The sequence below is a fragment of the Lemur catta genome, chromosome 19 (genome assembly GCF_020740605.2).
Source record: "Lemur catta isolate mLemCat1 chromosome 19, mLemCat1.pri, whole genome shotgun sequence".
NCBI lineage: Eukaryota > Metazoa > Chordata > Mammalia > Primates > Lemuridae > Lemur > Lemur catta.
The window spans coordinates 29,431,863-29,448,330 of NC_059146.1; the positions used below are offsets into that span (position 1 = coordinate 29,431,863).

Sequence of the window (16,468 nt, forward strand, 5' to 3'; positions counted from 1 at the left end):
TTGTGTGTTCTTGTGGGGACCAGGGAGGGGACATGGGCCTGGGCCTCATCCCTTGGACCTTAGGAACCCAGACGGGCCCGGCAAGGGCGTGTGGGGTGGGGCGTGTCCCTCTGGGGATGATCCAGCTTGAGGGCCTGGGCCAGGGAAGACACACAACCAAATGCAGTAGGGGGCAGGGGTTACCTTTAATGCTGCATTTTGTGCCAAATCCCCCACGGTGCCCTGTCCCTGAGTATCCCTGCACACCCTTCCCCCAGTGCAGGGCGGGCACAGGGCTCCACCCCCTGGGGTACAAAGGAATAAATTAAGTATCCCCCCACCCCCCTTCCCCAATAAATAGCATTGAGTATCCTGCCCAGGGCCTCCCCCACCTTGTGGCACGGTGGGCTGGGGCGGGGCCTGGGGCGCTACATTCATGGCTGCCCAGGCGGGCGGTGGTGGGCAGGCCTCAGTGGGGGCTGTGGACCCCACACAGGGGCACTGTGCTGTCCTGGCTCTGCCCCTCCATGTCCATGTCGAGCAGCGTGGGCTGCATGCTGCGGGGCCCCGGGCTCTCGGGAGTGTCGGGCCCGCTGGGAGGCGAGATGCTGAGCGTCCGGCCAAACGAGACCAGTTTCCAGGGGTCCAAGCGAGGGCGACTGGCAGCCGGCCGGGGTCTCGGGGCGAAGGTCAGGGTGGTGGGGCGGCCTGGGAAGTTGGGGGGCCGGCGGCGGGCTGGGAACAGGGCCTGGGGGTCGGGCAGGCGGGGGAAGTCCATGGGGTCTCGAGGGCCTGGTAAAAGAGGTTCAGATAAGGTGAGCGGGGCGGGGCCGAAGGTGGCATTTAAAATCCAGGAGATTTTAAGGTGGAATTTCAAATTTCCCTTGAGAAATCCACGGATCTTGCAGGGCCCACTTGCCAGCAATGCGACAGCCACCTGCAGCGCAGCAGTGCCTGGACCTGGGCTTAGGTTCCCACCACTCCCACCTGCTCGCTCATCTGGGTGGGCTCTGGGCATGGACTTTGGAGCCAGTTTCTTGGCAGCCACTGTAGCCAAAGCCGAGTCCTCCTGACTCCCCTACACTGCGCTGGGGGCATGTGGACAGACCTAGGAGAGACCTCAGGCAGGACGTTATCTCTGAATGAGGATAGAAATAGCAGCTTAGTACAAAGGTGAGGATTAAATACAGTAACAATTGTAAAACAAGCCTCACAGCAATGGACGGTGGGTACTTAGTGTCTCCCGCCACTGCAGTCACCCTTGTCGTCATTGGTAAATGCACAGGGAACAGTGCCCAATATGCCTGCTAGGTAAGAGTTAGCCATGTCATTATCGTTGCCGTTATGAAAGCCACCTGCCTGGCCCTCGTAGGCCTGCCTGCCACCCCTGCTTATCCTGTGTCTCATCACCTGGGGACCCAGCATGCTTCCAGGAGGGAGGGCACTCAGATCTTCCCTCCTCTGTGCTACGCCGCCCCCGCCAGGCTGCCGCCTTAGGGGGCGGCTGGGCTCGGACATTGGGCCGTGGCGGGCACGGAGGAAGGGCTGTTTTCTGCGACCTGGGTGGGCTCAGGGCGGTTCACTCACCAGACCCGTGGCCCGTGGGCTCGGGCGGTCCCCGCTGCCCCAGCGCCCCATCCGACGGCGTCCGCCGGTGCCCACGGCTCACTGAGCGGGCGGCGGTGACGTGGGTGGGCGTGAGCGACTGGCGGGGGTCCTTCTTGAAGCTCTCCAGCTCCAGGTCCACCAGGGGGTTGGCGCTGGGCGAGGGCAAGGACGCGGGCGGGGGCGGGGAGGGCGGCGGGGAGGGCGCGGCCGGCGCGGCCTCGTCGCTGTCGGAGCGCAGCAGTGAACGCGTCGAGTTGCAGTCGGACACGGACGACAGAGACACGAGGGTGGCCGAGGGCGCCAGGCCCGGGCCGGGGCCCGCGTCGTCGCGGCGGCCGGGGTTGCGCGCCGGCGGGCTCAGGCCCCGCGGGAAGCGGCCGGCGCGGGGGAAGAGGCCGTCCAGCCAGCGCCGCTGCTCCTCGCAGTCCCCCGCGCGCGCCTCGGCCACGTCGGCGCCCAGGCCCACGGCGCCCAGCAGCGTGGCGCAGCCCAGCAGCGCGAGGTCGCAGCGCCTCCGGGCGCTGTGTCCCGGGCGGGCGTGGGGCGCGGCTGGCGCCGGCTCCCAGGGCGCCCGCGCCCCCGGGGAGGGCTCGGTGGGCAGTGGCACCGTGAGGTAGGACGGGGTCGTGTAGGGGGAGGGGGGCATGCTGTTGCCGCCGTCCGCCTCCGCGAACTCCTCTGCAACCGGAGAGCGGCGTCACTTGACTGCGGGGCTGGCTCCTGAGCCCGCGAGTATTGGTAGCAAGGGACAGCCCCCAATGACCCCTCCAACAGCAGACCACCATGTCCCACTAAGCATCATCCTCAAATCTCCCCCAGCAGGCTCAGGGAAGGGTGCTCCTTGCCCATGGGAATGACCCCCACACCCCAGGGACCTGCTGTGCCCCTTTCCAGGAATGCCTCCTACCCACTGGCCCAGCGAATCCTGTCCCCTCCCCCAGCCCTGGGCAATGGCTCAACCCTTGGTCCCGGGTTAAGCTCCCCTTGGCCAGGGAATGTCCCCTCCCCCTCCTTGCAAGCACCCTTCCCTCTTACCCATCTCATTGAGGCTGGCAAAGCCAGGGGCCATGGGTGTGTGTTTGGGGGACTTGCCCAGGTTGGGGGCACTCGATGACCATTGTTTGCTTCCTTCCCCGAGGGTCTTCAGCCTGCAGGGGGTTCCAAGAGATTGGTCTGGGGCAGGGCGCAGGGCGCAGGGCCGGCACCGCAGAAGCACCTCACCTCTCCTCTCCTCCAGCCCGCTCCTTGTACAGGGTGGAGCTGGGCCCCCACGTCCGGCCTTTCTTCTTGCCCCCAACCAGCTCTTCCTTCTTCGGGGGTGCACTGCGGCCCCACGTCCCACTGCCACTGCTGCTGCTGCCACTACTGCCACTGCCGCCACAGTCCACAGGAGTCACTGGGTCAAGGGAAGCCACCTGGTTACTGGGTCATGGAGAGTCTGTCCCCACCTCAGATCCCCCCTCTGCCTGGGCATCCAGGGGATCATTCGAACTCCATTCATGACCTTCCCTGCTATAAGTCCTCCCATAGCTCCCCACTGCTGTCAGGACAAAGTCCCCACTCTGCAGCCTGGCATTCGAGGCCCTTCATAAGCTATTCCCTGCCAACGTCCTTGGCCTCATCTGCCCCTCATGGTCCAACCCTTTGTCGTGCATTCTGGGTGGCTGTGCGCCCTCAGCCTCCAGCTCTGGGTAGTTAGATCCCTGCTGTTCTGTGCCTGCCACACTTTGAACGTACCTAGCACTAGTAATAGTACTTGCTACCCTGCTGGCCGGACCTCCTGGCCAGGTATAAAGCAGGTGGCCAAGCAGAGAGAGGCGTGTAGGGGGCTGTGCATGGGGGGAGGGCTGGGGTCAGCAATGGGGTGGGACAGACTGAGGATTCGTCTTTGCAAACTCCGAAGGCTGTGCCTCTGCCATGTAGCTCTGGCTGCGGCCATCTCTCCCTTCTGAGTCCCCTGGTCCAGCCCCTACTGTCTCACTGGTCACCCCATGTTTACTGCTCACAGCAGCTAGCTGGAAAAGGTGGACTAAATCTGCCCTGCTCACTGCCCTCCCCCACGGCATTGAAAAGAAAATCCAGATTCCTTACCCTGGTCTCAAGGCCCTGCGTGATCTGCCCCTGTAGACTCCTTGACCACAAAACCTACGCTCCCCCCACTCACTCACGCCGGCTAAGCGGGGTAATTATTAGCACGCCACGCTCATGCCATCTCCAGGCTCTTGCCTTTCTGTTCCCTCTGCCAGGGTCACTCTTCCCTCAGGTCTTGGCATGTCTCACTGCTTCTTACCATGAAGGTCCCTGCTCAAACCTCACTTCCTCAGACAGGCTTTCCTGATGTAAAATAGCAACCCTTCTGTGGCAGTTAATTTTATGTGTCAACTTGACCTGGCTAAGAGATGCCCACATAGCGGGTGTTTCTGGAAGAGATTAGCATTTGGATGGGCAGAGGGAGGAGAGGACCGGCCCTCACCAGCGTGGGCAGGCCCCATCCAATCCCTGGAGGGCCTAAACAGAACAAAAAGGCAGATGAAGGAAGAATTTGCTGCATGAGCTCAGATATCCATCTTCTCCCGAAACCGGACATCAGTGTCCTGTTTCTCAGGCCTTTGGACTTGGACCGGAACCACATCACCAGATTTCTTGAGCCCCCAGCTTGCAGGCGGCAAACGGTGGGACTTCCCAGCCTCTACTGTGACATGAGCCCATCCCTCATAAGAAACCTCTTTCTATTGATTCTGTTTCTCTGGGGAATCCTGCGTACACCTTCTCTTCTATTCCCTTCCCTGAGTTCCTTTACAGCACTTACCACTACTGGAAACGATCCTGCTCACTGACTTGCTTCCTTGTTTCCTGCCTGTTTCCCCTTGATGAGAATGAGGAGAGGGGCCTCGCCCATCTTGCTCCCTGTTCCCCTGGCTTAGTGCCAGGTGTGTGCTCAAAGATGTTTGTTGATTGACTGACCGACTGGTCAGGGCCTTGGAAGATACTCACGGCGGATGGCCCTCAGCCGGGGGATGATGCTGGGGCTTGCAGGGGGGCTGGCCCCATCGGATCCTTTCCGCTTGTCCAGAGTTGGAGAGGCCTGGACCGTGATCTTATGCTCGAAGCCTGCAAAAAGTGAGAGAGGCTTTTCTAAGCAAATGGTTCCATGGGTAACCAAAGGGGAGTTGCCTTGGTAGAAGTATAGAGGGAGGGAGAGAATGGCAACACCACCATTTTTCATTCCTTAATGCAGTGGTTCTCAAAGTGTGGTACCCAGACCAGCACCATCCTCAACAGCTGGAAACCTCTGGGAAACGGAATGCAAATTCTGGCTCCACCCTCTCTTTTCCCACTGAGTCAGCAACTCTGGGGCAGGGCAGAGAGGAGCAGCAGTCTAACTGTGGTTTAACAAGCACTAGAGCCCTCAGTGACCCGGGGTCTAGGCCTGAGTGTCCAGTATGGTAGCCACTAACTCCAAGTGGCAACAGGACACGAGGAATGAGGCTCGTGCAACTGAGGTTTAGCCTTTATTTATTTAATTGTCTTCACAGTAATTTAAGTTTAAATTTAAAAACCAGATACTCAATTTGGGTACTGGAAACATTTAAGCATGTTTGGAACAACCTGATCTACTTTTTTAACTCTAAATTTTATAAAATCTAAATATAGATCAAAAGTTTTTGATGAAAATTTACTGCCCAGATTGAGATGTGTGTAAATATAAAATATACACTGGATTTCAAAGATTTAGTGAGGGGGGAAAAAAGGGTAAAATAAAATTAATGTCTCCTGTTTCTTTTTACTTTTTTTTAATGATGCTTACTAGAAAATTTAAAATTCTACACATAGCTTATGTTATACTTCCACTGGCCAGCATGGCTCTATGCTCGTGACATCACAGAGGGCGATGACCAGACAATATGTGTCTCCTGGCAGGTGAACACATTTACTTGGGGGGTAGTCTTGGCAAAAAAAAAAAAAAAAAAATTCAAACCTGAACCCAAATCTGATTAAGCCTTGAGAGCTAACTATTAGGTTGATCCATATGAAACTTCTGTAGGTCAAAAAGGGTCAAAGACAGCACAGTTTGACCCAGTAGCAATGCACAGGACCTTCAAGGGACAGAGGGACATGGTAATCGACACTAGAGGGAAGCAAGCAGCAAATTCCAGACTGTGGGAAACTGCATGGGACTAACCACGCGGTTCCTCAACACATTATCCGCAAGGGAAACAAGGCAGATTAAAGGAAGAGACAGGCCCCTGGGTTAGGGACGCTCCCGGCAGCCGCTGGGCAGGGGGTGGTCCCGGCAGGTACCCGAGGGCAGGCTGATGTGGCTGCCGCCTTCCCGCAGCTTGAGCAGGCGGCTGCGCTTGAAGTTGCCCTTGCGTTTGCGGACCCTGGGCTTCTCCTGGCTCAGCTGGCACATGAGCAGGTGCAGCTCCCGTTCCACGATGTCCATCTCGCGCTCCGCCAGCTCCTGCTCCCGCCGCCGGAGCTGCTCCTCCTGGAAACGCTGCTCCTGCGCCGCCCGCAGCAGCTCCTCCTCCCGGCTCCGCAGCTCCTGGGGAGGACACGCGCTGGCTGGGGGAAGGGCCCGGCCACTCTGCTCCCTGAGGATGCACCCAGGGCTGCTGCATCTGCTCGGTGCCTTGCACAAGGGCACCCCGCTGTGGGGCACAGTGGGGTCACCATCCAACTCACTCTTCATTAGCTAAGCTGGGTGCAGGGCCGGAGCCTGTGTTAGCCAAAGAAAGGGTGCCTTTCCTTTCTTTCCTTTTCTAATTCTTCAATTTGGAAAACTTCAAACATCCACAAAAGCAGAATAGTGCACCCCTTCGTAACCAGCATCCAACATCAACAATTATTTTATACTTTGCAAATCTTGTATCCTTGTCCTTTCCTCTCACCCTCTCTTCATTTCTGCTGTAGTATTTTAAAGCCAAGCCCAGACATCATGCAATATCACCTGTAAGTACTTCAGTACAAGGTGCCTTTTTCTTATTAATCCACCAACAGGAGGCTGTCCTTTCTTAATATGCAAAAAAGGCTCCCTTGATCCTGTATGGACCCAAAGGCTGGGGTTCAGGGGAAGGGACTCTGAGCAGCCCAAGGCATCAGAACTCAGGGATCCTGCTCCATCCCGCCCTCCTTGCCCCCTGCCTTCACCTTCTCCTTGGTCCGAAGGTCATCAAACATGTGCTGAATCTCCAGCTTCCAGTCTTCCTGCAGCGAATGGAAAGACTCCAGCGGCATTTGGAACAGGGCTGACTGTTCAATGACTTCAAGCTGCTTCAAAATGCTGCCAAAATCTGGCCGCCCGTGGGGGTCTGGGTCCCAGCATTCTGGGGTGAGAGGGGAAGGACAGTGGTGGGGGATAAGGGTGTCAGTGGTCATGCTCTGGGGAATCAGCCTGCTCAGAGGAAGGTAGGATTTCTGGGGACTGTGGACAAAGTTCCTATGGAGCTGAGGGGAAGGAATTCAAGGCCAAGCTCCTGGCCAATGTTTCACGCAGTGAAATGCTGAGGGAAACCCAGGGACCTGCTCCCTATGGTGGGGCTGGTGGCGGAATCGGGCATCAGAGAGGAATCCCAGGGCCAGGGAGTCCTAACAGGTTGCTCTCAAGAGCTCTGGGCCTGGTGAGAACAAGGGTCTGGGGGGAAGCATGGAGCCAACTGTGGGGGAGACTGTTCATAGTCCCATGGGGTCTAGTCCCTTCCCTCTCATTCCTGGGCCCACTGGCATGGATGGGTGTGCAGGGCAGAGGTCTGGGCCCAAGGGCCCCTGCCACTCCAAGCTGGGCCTACCCTCTCCACGGGGCCCTGGCTCACCCTCCAGTAGGCGGGCAAAGGGCTCGGGGCACGTGGAGGGGATGGGCAGCGTCAGCTTGTTCATAGCCACGCCATATGCCACGGCCAAGGCGTCGATTTCACGGTAGGGGACCTCACCCGTCAGCAGCTCCCAGAGCAGTACCCCGAAGCTGCAGGTGGGGGAGAGGCAGGGGTGATGCTGCAGCCCACGCCAATCCTCACCTATGCCCCAGCCCTGCCCTCGGTCCCATGGTGGGCCATCCTCACCCCGACATCTCCAGCCCTGGCCAATGAGGCCACAGAACCTGATTTGACCTCTACGGGTCCATTCTCAAATAGGTAGGATGAGCTGGGCTCTCTGATCTCTCTCCTTTCCTCTGCCTATGTTCCCTTGCCCCTGCCTGGAAACCTTCCATGGGTTTCCCATGCCCACTGGACAAATCCACCCTTCTTGGCCCTGACCTTCTTGGCCTCACCTCTAAACGCTCTCACCCCATTCCAACCCCAACTTCATCTTGCAGCCACACTGCACTGAGTAAGCCCTGTCCTTCCTAACCTCTGGACTATGCACATGCTGTTCCCTTTGTTGAGAACACTCTTCCCTTTGTGTAACTATCTGTCCTTCAAGTCTCAACTCAGGCTGCCCCCTCTGCCAGGAAGCCTTCTTTGATTCCACAGCCTCCAAAGCTAGTTAGAGGCCCGTCCTCTATGTTCCCACAGGACACACGGCACTTACCTCTAAAACTAAGTTAACATTATTTAACATTTATAAAGCACTTACTGCAGGCCAGCCACAGTGCTAGGCACTCGGTAATTCTCCCAACATCCCTGTAAGGCAGAAGGTATTGGTATGACCCCCATTTTATCCAATGAGCAGGTGTAGGCTCAGAGAGGTTAAGCTGCTTGTCGAAGGTCACACAGCTAGCAAGTGGTGCAGCCACACTCAGATTCAGGTCTGCCTGAGGTTTGTGACAGTGCCTTGAACGGCTACACAATACCAGACCATGAATCATTGTGCTATGGTCACCTGGTGTCTGTCTTCCCCAGTAAACTGTGCATCCTTCTGGATCCTGATCTACTTGCCGTAGACCCCTGTTCTCTCCCAATATCCACTCGTGCGTTCATTAACATATACTCATTAAGTGTTACCGTGTGCCAGGCACTGTTCCAGGCGCTGGAATGAGACAGACACAACCACTGTCCTCATGCAGCTGACGGCCTCCCCTTCCTCCTCAGCAACAGCACTGGTGAATCTGAGCCAGGAACATGCTGCCTGCACTAATTTCCCATCCTCCTTTGCAGCTGAGCATGCCCATATGGCCCATGGGATGTAGGAGGGTCTGCAGTGGGCAACTACCTTCCAGGAGGTGTCCTTAAAGAGGAGGGGTGCCCCTTTCCTCTCTTCTTCCTACTGGTTGGAATGTTGCACATAAAAGCTGGAGCTCAAGCAGCCATTCTGGATCATGAAGCAAACTTGGAAATGGAGGCCACACAAGGTGGAGGAAATGAATACTGGTTTTCAGCTAGAGGTGGCATGATCCTCCCACCCCTCCTATGTCCCTAGAAACCTGCAGGGATGTTTTCATTGTCATAATGACTGGGGAATGTTACTGACGTTTGGTGGCTGGGAGCCATGGATATTTAGTGTCCTGAGAAGTAGGGGACAGTACCACACAAGGAAGAATTATCCTGCTCAATGTCAACAATACCCCATTGAGGAACCCCAACATAGAAGGAGCCCGAGTCCCTGACATCAGGAGCACCATATCAACCTGGGCTTTACATGAGAGCAAAAACTTCAGTCTTGCTTTTATTTTGGATTTTCTCTTCCTTGCAGCTAAAATATGGGCTCTAACAAATGTCTGGTACCATAAATGAATGCCTGATCAGAAGCCAGCTGGAACTTCTCCCAAAGAGCTGCTGTGCCTCAGGCTGAGCCAGAGACGTCCTGTCTGATACATCCCTGCCCTAAACCCATCAATTTGCTGCTTGGACAGTCTGGAGCCTCAGCTGGGGACTGATGGGAACAGTAAATGGGGAGATCTGGGTTTGGCCCCAGTCAAACAGAAGGCCCTGGGTTGAAAAGTTTCCCTGGCACCATCAACTCTCCCTGGTGACAGCAATCGTCTGGTCCTGGTCATTGGCCTTTTCTACCTAACATCCCAGGGAGCTTTTAAAATGCTAAATCAGATCAAGTCATTCATAAATGCCCCTAATGGCTTCCTGCTTTGCTTAGAATGAAACCTGGAGTGGGTTCCCACCCCACAGAGCCTGACTCAGCACCCTCTCCCCCAGCACTGCCCACCTCTCTCCTCCTTGCCTGCTCTGCTGCGGCCACACGGGCTCACAGCTGTTTCTGGAACACACCAGGCTCGTGCTCACCTCACTCCCTCCTTTGCTGAGGCTGCTCTCTCCGCCTGGGAAGCTTCTTTCCCCAAACTTTGCACGGCTGCCTTCTCCTTTTTTTGTCATTCAGAACTCAGCCAAAGCATCAGTTCTCAGAAAAACCTTCCCAAAAGTCACCTCCCAGCCCTCCCAGTGCCTTCCTAGCAACCTCCTAGCAGCAATTAACACTCATGATTTTTCTGTTGTACTTACTATCTTTTAAAAATTATTTCACAGTTTTCTTAACTTAAAAACAGATTTTTTTAAATCCACACCTTTGGAATTAGAGGAAAAACAGAAAAAAAAAAAAAAACCAACAGATTTTTTTAAAAGAAAAGCTTCAAAGTATTTATTTATTTACTATCCCTGAGGGCAGGGAACCGAGTCTGATTCTATTCACTGCTGTGTCCCTTGAACCCAGTGCATTTGCATGAGTGAATGAATAAATGCCCGCAAAGGCCTCAATTTCCTGTTTGACAAACGGGGGTGGTGTGCTGGCTGGTGTCTGAGGGCCTTTTAGTGCTAACACACACATGCTACCTCTATATCTTATGGATTTTTTATTCTAATCCAAGTTGTTCCTCAGTTGCCACCTCTGCTAGTAGAGCAGGTAACTCTTTTGGCTCTTTTCTGGTGGCCTGACCTTGCCGGTGGGCCCCTTTGCCAGGCCCAGATCCTGGCTTCAGTGGGAAACCACACCTTCCACTCCACCCTCCCCTCTTCCTCCCTCCCTCACTCCCCAGAAGCCATCCCAGCGCGCGTTTCAGCACCTCCAGACATCACTGCTTTTGGAGAAGAGGGAGAGACGGATAACCTCTGGTGCCATCCAGGCGTAGGTCCCCGCGGCGCTCATCTTGGTGGTCTTGTGCCACTCTCGGGCGAGGCCAAAGTCTGTGATCTTGAGCACCGTGTCTGCGAGGTTGTGGTTCTCGATGGCCTCCAGAATAAGGACTGTGGGGTAGGAAGAAAGGTGTGTCACCCCAGAACTGCTGGGCTGCAGACCCACGCGCCCTGGCCCCCTGCCTCAGCTAGAATCTACTTGTTCTCTCCTTTCACTACCTCAAGCTGTCCCACTCTGTGGCAGATCCTTTTCTGAGCTGGAACAACCGTAAGCCTTCTACTGTGGTCTCCACTGGGGAGCAGGGAGCTTCCCTTGGGTCATCTGCCCTCCTGATTCCAACCTGGGCTCTGAGTGATCAAGTGAGTGATCCAGAACCAACGGCCAAGGCCTTGGTCTTCCTTGGTCCAGGCCTTGAATTTCTAACCACCCTGGAAGTGGGACCTGTAAACCATGAGCAGAAGGGATGAATGTGGTTTCCCTTTTGTCATTGTCACCCTGCGGTATACTGCAGCCAGGAGTCCCAGTTCTACTCCTTCCTGTGCCCACATTCTTTATCACGTAGCTTTGTAGTTCTTCCCACTGAAGAGGCAGAGTGTGTTTCCCCATCTGATCTAGGCTGGCCGTATGACTTTGGCCAAGACTGAGGTGCACACGACAGGGTACCAGTTTCAAGCCTAGGCCCACACATCTGCTTGCCCTCTCACACTTTCACTGTCACCATCACAGCATGCCTTGGTTAGCCTGCTGGCCCAAGGAAAAAAAGATACCTGGAGCCCCTCCGGCTCAGCCCAGCCTAAATCAGTTTACCTTCCTGGTGGCCTGCAAATGCAAGAGCAGTAATAAATGACTGTTGCTTTAAGACACCAAGTTTTGGGGGTGGTTTGTTACACAGCATGATTGTGAACAAAATCTGACTGATATGTTCCCCAAGCATATTGAATGGTTCCAGCTACTTGCTGCCTAGGGTTATCACTAACAAAGATTAGGTCACACAACTGGTAACCTTGTCCATTCTTAAAATCCGGCTTCAGTGCCACCTCCTCCTGGAAGCCTCCAGTGACTTCCCAGCCTGTGACTCTACCTTCTCGGAAGCTTTCCCTTCTTAGGACCCCCTGTGACAGGGGGAATATCTCATGGTCTAATACTTTATTTCTGCATTTCTCAGGCTGGGCCTAAATGGGTCGCCTTGCAAAATTTGTATCTGATCTTGTCACCTCCTGCTGAAAACCCTCTAATGGCTTCCGCTACGTTGAATAAAATATCCGAAGTCCTCGCCATGGCCCCAAGGTCCTATGTGATCTGGCCCCTGCCTACCTTTCTGGTCTGATTTCCTTTCACTTCAGCCTCAGCTACCAGTCTGGTCTCCTTGCCGTTTCTCCCATGAGGCACGCCCATTCCCGTTCCCCAGGTTTTTTTTTTTTTTTTTTAGACAAGGTCTTGCTTTGTTGCCCAGGCCTCAGTGCAGTGGCATCATCCCAGCTCACTGCAACCTCCAACTCCTAGGCTGAAGCGATCCTCCTGCGTGAGCCTCCTGAGTAGCTGAGACTTGGATTACAGGTGTGCACCACCATGCCTGGCTAATTTTTCTATTTTTTGTAGAGATGGGGTCTTGCTCTTGCCCAGGCTTCTTTCCCCAGATTGTTGTAAGGCTAGGTCTTCTTTGTTAGGTCTCTGCTCAAATGTTGTCTTCCCAGACTGCTCGATCTAAACAGCTTCCTCTGTCTCATCCCTAATCTGCCTTATTTCATTGAGAGCCCCTGATACTCTCTGAAATTTTGCTATTTTGCTAATTTATCTATCAATCACCTATTCCTGTTCACTAGAATATAAGTGTCACAATGCAGAGGAAGGGGGAGGAATCTTGCCTTGTTCACTTCTGCAATCCCAGAGCCAAGGACAGTGCCTAGTGCATAACAGGTGCTTAGGAATTACTGGTCGAATGAACAATGAATGAATGGCACCAGAGGAGAGATCTTTGGGGCAGGATGCATGGGGGAAGCAGTGCTGCAGACGTCCTGTGTCCTCTGTCTCTGGTCTCAGGAGGAAGCCCTGGCCTTATGAATCCCACTGACCCTTTGTCCAGGTAGCACTGGCTACCAAAAAACTTTGGGGTGTAGGGTCGTGAATCAGTCGGGGTGAGGAAGGGTTGAGAAGGAGCACCAGCCTTCGAGAGGTACATGCTGGGTAGTCCTGCCTCTGTTTACCTGGCATTTCAGAGGAGTCAGGGCATGAGCACCACCAGAGGCTGGGACCACCTGTGTCTGTCTTGCACATCCGCCAGTCCTGGCACAGGCCTCGGCATGTCATGGGCACTTGGTAGCTATATGTTGAGTATATGCATGTCAGGCTTAGGAGGCAAGGAAGATCCAGCCCCTGTTCCAGTTGTTGGTAGGCGCATAAGCAGCACACTTATAAAAATTAGTGGGATGGATTCAACAAATTTCAAGCTGTAGAACTGACAGCAATCAGGAGTGGAGGAGATGTGAGCATTGGGGGCAAAGGGGGAATCCTCACATTTCTGAATTTCCCGGGTTGAGTGGGAACCATGTGAGGGCAGGAGCATGTTGGCCTCATCCACAGTTGATCCCTCTCGCAAATATAAGAATGACTGAATGAATGAAGAAATGAAAGAGAGATGGTGCAGAGCAAGAATGGGAGAGCCAGGAAGGTGAGATTTTCCCCTCTGCTGTATCCCTAGGATAGGGTATAGCACACAGCACTCTGGAAACATCTGTGGAATGAATGAATACAATTTCTAGTTTGTGAGTACCATCAGGGCAGGAACAATGGCTGTCTTGGTACTCCTTGGGCTTCTACCTAACAGGTGCTCAATTAATATTTGCTGACACTACGAGAAGCTCCTCAATCTACATACGAGTTCTGGGCAACCTTCCCATCTACCTGGCCCCATTATTTATTCAACCAACCAATCAACTTTTGAGAACCTGTCAGGCAGCCTGGAAGCTTTTACATAAGGCACATCCATTTCATTCCTCCCTCATCTTTTCTGATTTGGCCTAGGAGGACTCCAGGAAGTGGTTCCCAACTTGGGGCAATTCTACCCCCCAGGGACATCTGGCAATGCCTAGAGACATTTTTGGTTGTCACAGCTGAGGACAGAGGGTGAAGAATGCTGATAGCATCGAGTAGGTAGAGGCCAAGGAAGCCACTAAACAACGTACGATGCACAGGACAGCCCCTTATGACAATGATCTGGCCTCAAATGTCAATAGTGCCAGGGTGGAGACACCCCGACTTCAGGCAGGCTAGGTTCTTTTTACCTCCGCTAGGTGGACTCTGCCGTCATAGCTGGACAGTGACTACTGTGAAGGCAAGCACTGTATCTGTCCTGTTCTCGGCAGGGAACGCAGGGCCTGTTACAGCGTTCATGGATACATGTTTATTGAGCGACTGTGACGCTGTAGCTTGGGAGCCAATTAGGTCCTTCAACCTTTCTGAACCTCCTTCTCTTAATTCCGGCAGGGTCTGCCTCACCTGGTCCTGAAGGTATACTGCTGCCCCTTCTTGCTCCAGGCACAGTGTCATCTGGTGTCCCCTCACCCTGTTTCCCACCACCTAGGCTTGGCCTCACAAGGTTCTAGGGAAGGAAGTTTTGGGGAGAGGACACCACTTACTGTTGATGGACTTGAGGTCCCGGTGGATGATGGGCACAGGGGCATCATTGTGTAGGTAGTTCATGCCCCGGGCCACCTGCACAGCCCAGTTGACCAGCACGTGAGGGGGCACCCGGCGTCCTGCCAGCACCCTGCTCAGTGCGCCCCCGCGGGCATACTCCATCACCAGGCAGAGGTGTGGCGGGGTGAGGCAGGCGCCCCTAAGAGCAATGATGTTGGGGTGCTGAAGGGCTCCAAAGAGCCGGGCCTCCTGGCACACCTGCTCCGCTGTTACTGCCGGGTCCCGCTCAGGGTCCAGGCGGGCGGCTTTGACCGCCACCTCCTCGCCACGCCACAGGCCCCGATAGACCTTGCCAAAGCCCCCCACACCGATGATCTCCTCTAGCTGCAGCTCGTGGAAGGGGATCTCTTGAGGCAGCTGGAGGCCCACGGGTGCGGCAGGGGTGCTGGGGGCCACGTAGTTGCTGGGGAAGACGCCCACGCGGCCGCTGGGCAGCTGCCCGGTCCACCAGCCCTCGTCGCCGGACACAGCACAGTCCTGGGAAAGCACCTGGACGCGGTCACCCCTCCGCAGGGTCAGCTCCTCGTCGCCCGCCGCCTCGTAGTCGAACACTGCGGTCCAGACGGGCCCCGTGGGGGTCGTGCCCCACTCCTTGGCCGCCCCCTCCTCCTCCTCCTCCTCCATGGGGGAGGGGCCGGGGGCTGCGGGAGGCCGCTTCACACAGGCTGCCCGCGGGATGCAGAGGGCAGGCCCCGGCGGCCAGGATGGAGGGCAGTCCCTGCGGGTTCTAGGGGGCTCCTGGGGGTCATGGCTGGCGGGCCCTCCGCAGGAGCAAGAAAAAAATCTCTTTAAGAAAAAGGGCAGGGATGTCCCCTGTGATTCGGTTGTCCAGGCGGGGCGGGGTGCCAGCCGGCGGCAGGTTCACCTGGCCCCTCCTAATGTCGGGGCGCTAAGAGGGTCTGGCCGCGAGGCTCCCGAATTCCTGCCGGGGCCCGCCGGTGGGGGACGAGGGCGAGGGCAGCAGGCAGTCCCCCTTCCCCGCGCCTCTCACCCCGCGCAGCTCCACCGGCGGCCCCCGGCTCCGCATCCCGGGCTACGGCCGCCGGGCCGGGCGGGGGTGGCGGGGCCCTGGGGGCGGCCGCCCCGAGACGGGGTGGCGCGCCCCTCGGTCTCCTCACGTGCGGGGCGGTCGGGCGGCCCCCATTCTCGGCACCGGCCTCCCGGTCGGCCCCAGCCCCTGCCCCCGCCCGTGCCGCTTCCCGGGGCCGCCGGCGGTGCCCGAGTGACGTGTCGCCGCCGCCGCCGCCGCGGTGCCGCCTGGGAGTTGTAGTCTCCGGCTGCGCGGCCTCGGGGCCAGTGCCCCGCCCGCAGCCCCCAGCGCCCCGCTGCCAGCCTCGGGCCGCAGTGGGGACCCCGCGGGGCCGAGGGAGTCCTTCGGGGTAGACAAGCCCGGCCTCGGATCCCCACTTCAGGCGCAGTGTGCCGGAGGAGGGGACCAGCGTTCCTCACAGACCCCGCGGGGGCTGCAGCCAAGGGTGGGGGTGACCGCAATGGACGCGCTTGCAAAACAAAAAGTAGGAGCTGCGTGAGCGACGGTTACTGTCCGGAGCTGCGGACCCGGCCAGGACCAGGTCCCTGCGGCGGGACGGCCCCGCGGGGCCCCGACGCGAGGTGCACGCCGGGAAATGTAGTCCGCCCTCGGAATCCGGAGCTGCAGGAGGCGGCTCCCACATGCTTCGGGGAGCCAGTGGGTGCCTCAAGCAATCTAGGGAGTCAGGCTGGTGGCGAGGCCTCTGCCGGGTAGACAGGGCTGGCGGGATGTGCTTACCGTACCTGGGGATGTCACAGTCACACCTGCTTTCCCCACCAGCTCCAGGTTCCTCTGCCTCCGCAGTCCTCACTCCCGCTCTTGAGAATCCCCTCAGCCCCATAATGAGTTCCAATCTTGGGGAGTTTAATGTGAATATTGTGCTAAGTACTTTGTACAGATGGTGTCAATAAATCTTTGCAAAGAGCCCCATCTTACAGATGACTCAGAGAGAAGTGAAGTCACCTGTCCAAGGTTACAGAACTGTAAATGGCAAAGGAAGAGTCAAAGGCAGTTTAAACAATGAACACTACGATTTTTAAAATACTGCCTTCCCATGTAAAGAATGAGGAACCCGAGTCCTGCAGAGGTTCAGTGACTTGCTCAAGATCTCTAAGCTTGTAGGAGGCAAAATTC

At 56.2% G+C, this 16,468-nt stretch overlaps 1 protein-coding gene across 1 annotated transcript; it reads right to left on the reverse strand.

The window, feature by feature from the left end:
* Nucleotides 1–166: 166 nt before the first annotated feature.
* Nucleotides 167–15,531, reverse strand: MAP3K10 (mitogen-activated protein kinase kinase kinase 10). The gene is made up of 10 exons (XM_045532000.1): nucleotides 14,244–15,531; nucleotides 10,538–10,718; nucleotides 7,404–7,552; nucleotides 6,742–6,917; nucleotides 5,890–6,136; nucleotides 4,582–4,698; nucleotides 2,809–2,983; nucleotides 2,623–2,735; nucleotides 1,567–2,265; nucleotides 167–771 (listed from the first exon to the last, which is right to left on the reverse strand). Exons 1-10 carry the CDS (start codon nucleotides 14,926–14,928, stop codon nucleotides 449–451), a joined length of 2,865 nt encoding a protein of 954 aa, XP_045387956.1. The 5' UTR covers nucleotides 14,929–15,531; the 3' UTR covers nucleotides 167–448.
* Nucleotides 15,532–16,468: the final 937 nt, after the last annotated feature.